Source organism: Physeter macrocephalus, chromosome 11 (genome assembly GCF_002837175.3).
Source record: "Physeter macrocephalus isolate SW-GA chromosome 11, ASM283717v5, whole genome shotgun sequence".
Lineage (NCBI taxonomy): Eukaryota > Metazoa > Chordata > Mammalia > Artiodactyla > Physeteridae > Physeter > Physeter macrocephalus.
This window is the reverse complement of record NC_041224.1, coordinates 50781221-50789225: the sequence shown is the minus strand read 5'-3', so window position 1 is coordinate 50789225 and position 8005 is coordinate 50781221. Positions and strand designations below refer to the sequence as shown.

Sequence of the window (8005 nt, the reverse complement as noted above, 5' to 3'; positions counted from 1 at the left end):
CTATTGATTCCTTCTAGTGTATTTTTCATTTCAGTTATTGTATTATTCATCTCTGTTTGTTTGTTCTTTAATTCTTCTAGGTGTTTGTTCTTTAATTCTTCTAGGTCTTTGTTAAATATCGCTTGCATCCTCTCGATCTTTGCCTCCATTCTTTTTCCGAGGTCCTGAATCATCTTCACTATCATTACTCTGAATTCTATTTCTGGAAGGTTGCCTATCTCCACTTCATTTAGTTGTTTTTCTGGCAGTTTATCTTGTTCCTTCATCTGGTACATAGCCCTCTGCCTTTTCATCTTGTCTATCTTTCTGTGAATGTGGTTTTTGTTCCACAGGCTGCAGGATTGTAGTTCTTCTTGCTTCTGCTGTCTGCCCTCTGAGGATTTGGCATTTCTGAAGTTGTCTTGGTGTTTTGGATATGTACAGAATTCTAGGTATGGAGAAGTAATTCTCTCTCTGAATTTTGAAGACATTACTCCAGATTTTCTAGTTTATATTTTGTTTTTCTTAAGAAGTCTGACACTATTCTCATTCCTAATATCCCCTTCCCTCCCCCTGGAAGATTATAGGGTCTCCTTTTTGCCCCTAGTGGTCTGAAATTTCATGATTACATGCCTTGTGTGGATCTATATTCATGCATTGTGCTTGGTGCTCTGTGGACCTTTTCCGTCTGTACATTTGTGTCTTTCAGATATGGGGAAATTTCTCAAATTATGTCTTTGACACTTTTCTCCCCTCTATAATCTCTGCTCCATCTCTATGGAACTCCTATTATTCAGATGTTAGACTGTCTGGAAGGATCCTATAATTTTATTCTGTCTATTTTCCATCTCATGTATGTTGTTATTGTTCTACTTTCTGGGTGATTTCCTTAACTTCATCTTCTCTTTTCCTTTCTGCTCTTAAACTTTGAAGTCCAAGGATTATTTCTGTTTTCTGAATGTTCCCTTATTATAAACTCCTGTGCTTGAGTATGTATTCTCTGGGGATCAACCGATCACAGGACCTTGGTGTTGTTGCCCAAGGGTTGCTTCCTTCTGCTAGCTAGACTGCCTGTCTCTTCCCAAGTTCCTGTTGTTTTGATGGGGCACTTCCAGTGGGGACTCTCAACCCTCAGCATCTTTAAGTTCTATGTCCTGAGCCAGTCACCTTCCCCAGAAAGGAATCCTACAGCCTCCTGCCTGGAAGATATCAACCTGGCTGCCAGTGCTCTTGGAGCAGGGTGGTGGAGGTGCCGGTGGTCTCACCATTCAGCATATAGATTGTAGCTCAATCCCCAGTGTAGCGTAGTGCCCTCTCCTCAGCTGCGCAACTGCCCAAAGCCAGCAGTTCCAGGGGACCAATGTCTAGTCTTCTGCTAGGATGAAAGAGGATCTGTGCAAATTTTTGACAAATCCTATATTTAGCCCCATCTGTACCATTTTCAGAGGATTCTTCATACTTCAAGCTTCTTTCACTGTCTGCTACAATATACCAATATACCATTCATTTCTCTGGTCTGTTAAATTGACACATGTCCATCTCTTTTCAGCTTTCCAGATTTTATTGTTATTGTTTACTGTCCTCTTCTACTGCTGTTGTTTTACAACCATTAAAAAAATCTCTTGAATGTGATGTTTTAGCAGAATTTCAGGAAGGAGTAGTGGTAAACTAGTGCATTCAACCTGCCACGTTTAACCAGAAGTCTCACTGTGTCACCTGGGCGAACTACTTCATTCTTCTAGGCCTCTTCTTCCTCATCTGGAAAAGGATGCCAGTTATACATACCTCACAGAGCTGTTTTAAAAATAAAATAAGGTAATGTTTGTAAAGCACGATGTATGGTTTCTGGTACATAATATGTACTCTGTGCATAGAGTTTACTCTTTTCAGTTACCAGATCCACCCTGAGAAAATGGTATGCAACACAGCAAAAATATATTCAGGTTAGATCAAGTACAACTTCCTAAATTCATAAAAATTAGATCCTGGAAGTAATTATTTGTCAAACATGTCATCTTTCCACACTCATAATATAAGAATATGGTAGACAGTCACATCCTGGGTCATTTTAGATATAGTCCTTTTTCGAAACAGAACTGGATGAAATGACCTCTGAAATTATAAGAGATGATCTCTGATGAATAAATATCACAGGGAAATAGAGCAACGGTAATATGGCAGCCCACTGTTCCTGGGAATTTGAATTGCTTTATTTCCAGGCTGGTAGCTCATTGGAATATTAGAACGCTGTGAGTGATATAATGCTAGGATAGGAAACATACAGATGGACTGCACTAGCAAGTGGTGTTAGGGTAGTATTGCAAATGTGTATTTGCATTCAAGCTAGAAAAGAAATTTGAATTTAAACAAGGAACACCCAGCCTTTAGATTAACCACAGGGCCTTCAGGAACTAGGATTCTAGACTGCTCAGCCTTTGGAAACACACAGCTCTCATAGGAGTTGTTTGAAGGGGGTTCATCTGTAGAATCTGATATCTTTTTTATCCAGGGTGAGTTGAAAAAATGAAGCGTTCATACTGAGAATACTTGGGAATATAGAAACTTTGGGGAGTGAGAGAGACAGAAACATGGCCTTTCTGAGGAGTAATCATGCCTGACCATTTTCAGAGTGCATTAACATGTACATTGGTGCTGAGGTTAGGGGAATAGAGTTGTATGTAATTTATAGTTAATGAAAAAATATTTGACAAGTCTTCTGCAAAAGCTCTCCTTTTAAAGAAACCATGGCTGTGAGAATGTTCTCAGGCATGGAGAACCAGCTTATGGACAAGAAGGAAGGAGTGCTCATAAATAGGAATTGTCCTTGTGGAAGAACTGTCAACTCCAGAGGCATCCAGATCCTGGGCGTCACACCCCTCTTTTGCCTTCTTTAAAATTTTCAGTTATTACATATTCATGTTTTGGAAAATTAAAATAACATAAGCAAAAAGAAAAATTCCTTGAAATCCTGCCACCAATCTTAGCTTTTTCATCAATGATTTTTGTGTATGAGGAAAAATCTAGAAGAATTTGGCTTGAACATGGCACTACCTTCCTACAGCAATGCCAAGGTTATAACCCACGCATAGAGGGGGAGTCCTCCAGGGCCGGGTTTGAGAGGGCCTCCACAGCTACTCTATTCTCACCATTATGGACTCATTTGTACTGGACAAATATGAGGACACAGTGAGTCCCCGATGAAAGGTCAACATCTTGCTGGCCACTAACACACCTTAGCAGGGATTACTGTGCTTTAATAAGGCCAACACCTTTGAAAGTAGAGCCCAAGGCCCTGAAGGAAAGGGCTTTGTTAATTACAAAGGACTGTATGAAGAAAGTGTTATTACTGGTCCAAAGCAATGGAATTCTAGGTTAAAGTGTGATAGAGCCTCTGCACTGAAGTCACTGGCCTCATAGGTTACCAATACCAACCAAAGTCAGGTACCAGAAGGGAAAATATGAGCCACAAGGGACAACTGTCTAAAGAACATATGCAATCATGACACATGAAGACCTAGTACACACGTCAACCTGTCTTGCAGCAAGATCAGAGGATCACAGCCGAGTTGAGAATTTCCTGCATGTGGAATTGTGAGCTGGGGAGCCACTGGGCCAGGTGGCTTGTGACTTGCCTGGATTTTAGAGATTGTCATGGTAACTGCAATGAAAAATGCATGAAACCCTCCTCCAAGACTGGTGTGACTGTAAAATTATGCAGCCTCTTTGGCAAGCAGCTTGACAGTTCCTCAAAAGGTTAAACACAGAGATACGTTATGACCCAGGAATTCCACTCCTAGAGAGAATTCCACCCAAGAGAATTGAAAACATATGTTCAAACAAAACCTATACACTAATGTCCATAGCAGCATTACTCATAATAGCCGAACAGAGACAACTCAAATGCCAATCAACTGATGAGTATACAAACAAAATGTGGTATATTCACACAACGGAATAGTATCAGCCATAAAAAAGAATGAAGTACTGATACATGCTACAACATGGACGAACCTTGACTACATCATGTTAAACTGAATAAGACGCAAAAGACTACATACTGTATGCTTCCATTCATATAAAATGTCCCAAATAGGCAAATCCATAGAAACAGGAAGCTCATTAGTGGTTGCCAGGGCCAAGGAGGAGTGACTACTAATAGGTATGGGGCTTCTTTTAGGGGTAATGAAAATGTAAAATTAAAAAGGTCTTAGCCTCCCTCCCAATACACCAAATATGTACCAGCAAATAGCATGCAAGAAAGGGTAGGGATCTAGCAGGATGGAGCAGCCTCCATGGGAGACTTTTCCACAGTGAAGCAGCCAGTGCCATTTTTCTTTAATAACTGACAATGACTATGTCTAGTCATTTTCATGATCATTGAACATACTGCATAGAAGGAACAATAGAATCAGAGGTGTGGGACCAGCTCCCAGGCTACCCCTCTGGCTTTGGTTGGCTGTTTCAAGAAGGAAGGAGGCCAACTCCATGAGGCCCCACCCTGGCAGGTGTGTGAGCAGGAAGAGAACCCAGGAAACACTGGCGCTGATGGAAGAGGTAGAACCGTACCCAGCCAGTGGCTGCTGTCACAGCGCTGAGTCCCTCTCAGCCATGTGAGGAAACAGAATGGAGAAAACCCAGCCTGATGACAGGAGCCTTTCAGCTGGGTCTCTTTCCCAGCAATCCTATCTTCTGCTGACAATTTTACCCCGTACACACAGCTTCTAGCAAAACACCTGGCATATGTGGGAGCTCAGTGAATACTTGTTTAATGAATTAATAGCAGCAGCATCTATGACAGCAAACAAAAAAGAAGCAACTTAAATGTCCTACAATAGACTACTGATTTGTATACATTTATGATATCTCTAGCAGGTTATATAACAGTACAAAAAGTATGATTCCAAACTTTATAAAAATAAACCTGTATATAGAGAAAAAGCCTAGGCAAACATACACAAAAATATTATTTCTAGATAGTGAAACCAAGGGTGACTTTCCTTCTCCCCCTCCTCATCCTTCTCATTCATATTCATATTATTATTATCACTTACCTATCTGTATTTTTAAATAAAGAGCATAAATTATTTGAATAAATGAAAAAGTTAATAAAAATTCCACTTGCATGCGAAAAAGGCATTTGACACAATAATTCCTGTTTTGGGATATTACTCCAAGAAAATAATGCCAAATACCAAAGAAAATAATGCCTACAAGAATTAAGTAAAATGTATTTTCTATACATGATAGTAAAATATATAGTGATTTTAAAAGATATTCATGATGTTCAAAACATTAGATGTTCAAAAATGTTCAAAAACACTAGAATAATGCTTTAACACATTATGGAATGCTATTGATAATAAGTAAATTAACTAGGATAAAAATAGCTGGCATGTGATCTCAAGTATATAACAAAGGAGAACAAATATCGTAAGCAGACTAGACTATAAAGAACTAGAGAAAAGCCTTCAGAGGGAAAATAAGGAGCCAACAGCAGAAGGCGTAATTGACTCTTTGTCCTTTGTTGATTACAGTTCACTCCATTTGCCACCTTTGACCAGAACAGGGTGGATTCTTTCTCAGTGATTCACAGATTAACCGAAAAACCTGCAGACTTATTAGACACCCGGAGGCGTGGCGGAACGCGTCTTACTCAGGACAGCACCTGGCTACCTCCAGCCTTGTGTCTGGGTGAGGGCTGTTCTCTGCCAACACAGCGGGCCGCGAGCCCCTGATTTGAGGACATCAGGTGGACCCCGTGGCCACAGCCTAACCCCTCCATTCTGGACCCCACGGTTCCCTTTCCAAGCTCTAGGTCACCTCATCCTCAGAAACTTTGTGGAAGCGACCTTGAACGTTACCACATACACTCCGCCCCTCAGGGAGGGACTAGTTGAGGAGAGATCTGAGGGCCTGGCAGAGAGTGTTTAGGGTGCGGACACCCTGGAGAAGGAACGAGATCCAAGTCACCAAGCACTCCCTTCTACAAGGCGTCCTTGCGTGTTGGACAGCTGGGTGTCGTGGCTGTTTTGTGTGGCTATTCAGTAGCTAAGGCCTGCATCGACGGCTCAGGGAAGCAGCCCCGCGCAGCCCCGGCCTGAGGACTCCAGCTTTGGCCAGTGGGCGGACTGTGGTGCTCTCTGCTGCCACCCAGTGGATCTATTGAGAAAGGTCAGGTAGGAAGTTTAATAGGGAGGGTCTCAGTGTGGTCCCCGGACCAGCAGCATCAGCAACAAATTCTTGGCTGTCCCAGAAATTCTGGGAGTGAGGGCAGCAGTCTGTGTTTTAACAAGGCCCCCCCCAGTTGATTCTGATGCACACTTAAGTTTGAGAAGCACTGGCTTAGACTAAGTAGTGATTTGCACCCTGAGACACATGAAACAGATAATAAGAGATTTTTCCAATGGGAGTAGCTAATTTTCCTTATTAATGATCAAGTGTCATAACTTCTATAAGAACAAAGTTCACCAACCACTTTAAAAAAATTATTCATCTCCTTCTCAGAAAGGACAAGGAGGCATAAAATCCAACTCCTCTGTTCTCTGTCCAAAATCTGATTATAAACATCCACTGCTTTCCTATTTCTGGGAGTGGCATTCGAAGTCCTCCAAAAATATGGTCCCAAATGTCTTTTCCAGCCTCACCTCCAATCACTCCTCCACTTCATTTATCCTAGATTCTAATGAACTGACTGATTCTCTGAATCTTGCCTGCATCCAAGTGTTCACTTTGTTCTTTCCACCAAAGACACGTCCATCTGTAAGATTAAAATCTTATTTAAAAATGCCCTAAAATATTGCACCCATTTTTAACGCCCTCTCAGACGCCATCTCCTCCATGAAGCCTTCCCTAATTAACCCAGCCAGTAAGGACCTGTCCCATCATGAACCACCACCGCACTTCATCTACACCTCTTTTTTAGTGCTTTAGACCCTACTGCTTTTTAGTTCTTAGTGGACATGTTTCATTCCTTTAAGTCCAGGGACTGAGCCCTACTTATCTCAACGCTGACCAGTGCACAATAGGCGTACGGCAAACGCTCTTTGAAAGGTGCAAGTGAAAAACTTTGGTCTCTCACAAAATAGTAGCTCACAAGAAATGCTGGAATTCAAATCAGTACGATGCAAACGTTGCGACATAAAGGTAACTGAGGAGCCCCAGTTGACCAGGTGACCTGGGCTAGGCTGGGAAGACAAACCTTGCTGTTGTCCAAAGTCCTCTTTGGGACTCCACCACTGGTGGGCGGGGCCCTGGATACCCAGCACCCACTAATCTACCACATCGTAGCCAGAAGTTGCCACCAACGCCCCCTGCTGGCCACCACAGTGGTCATGCTGGGACTCACAGCAGGTAGCCCCGTGAAGCCTTCCATCCCATCAGCCTCTTAGCCCCTTAAGGAGCCCACCTGAGAACCCAGGAGCCCTGAAAAAACTACACTGCAGCAGCCACCACTAATACCTGATTGGGAACACAACCTCCAGCAGACCCTGAGCCTTTGGTTCAAATCTTCTGTTGTCATCTTAGGAAGATGGTGTTGACCCTGTAATTTCTCTCCTCCTGGGCCACTTGCCCAATGGTCCCCATCCTCGTCGCCCTCCCCAGTCAGTTCCTATATTTATGGTTTTGACCATGTGGACTTGCTAGTAGGGAGACACCCCTTGGGCCTGACACGAGCTGGGGCAGAGAGTGCCCTTGAAAGAGGACCTGAAAGCCGGGGGACAGTCAGAGAGTAAGGAATCAAGGATCCTCAGAGAAAAATGTGTAAGCAGCAGAAGATGATCGCCAGAAGAGAGAAGAAGAGATAGTGAGGCCTGAGTGGGCAAATGGGCAAGGACAGTCCACGCAGTAGTCTGGGGCTGACACAGCCGTGGCCTGGGGCTTGAGCGTGTAGAGTCCTAGGAGTGTCCAGGCCTATAGGGATTCGGGTGTCTGGCTCCCTTTGGAATGCCTAGGCCTCTTCAGACAGACCTTGGCCTCTTATGTTGAAGCTCCCTCGTGTATCTGACACTAGAATCACTGAAAAAAA

The 8005-nt window shown here is 42.9% G+C and overlaps 1 protein-coding gene across 1 annotated transcript in view; it reads right to left on the bottom strand.

The window, feature by feature from the left end:
• Positions 1 to 7716: 7716 nt before the first annotated feature.
• The window catches only part of CGNL1 (cingulin like 1), a 142387-nt gene continuing 142098 nt past the window's right edge, over positions 7717 to 8005 (bottom strand). Inside the window, exon 15 of the mRNA XM_028495088.1 lies at positions 7717 to 7890. Within this exon, the coding sequence (XP_028350889.1) occupies positions 7717 to 7890 (174 nt within the window). The remainder of the gene's footprint in view (positions 7891 to 8005) is intronic.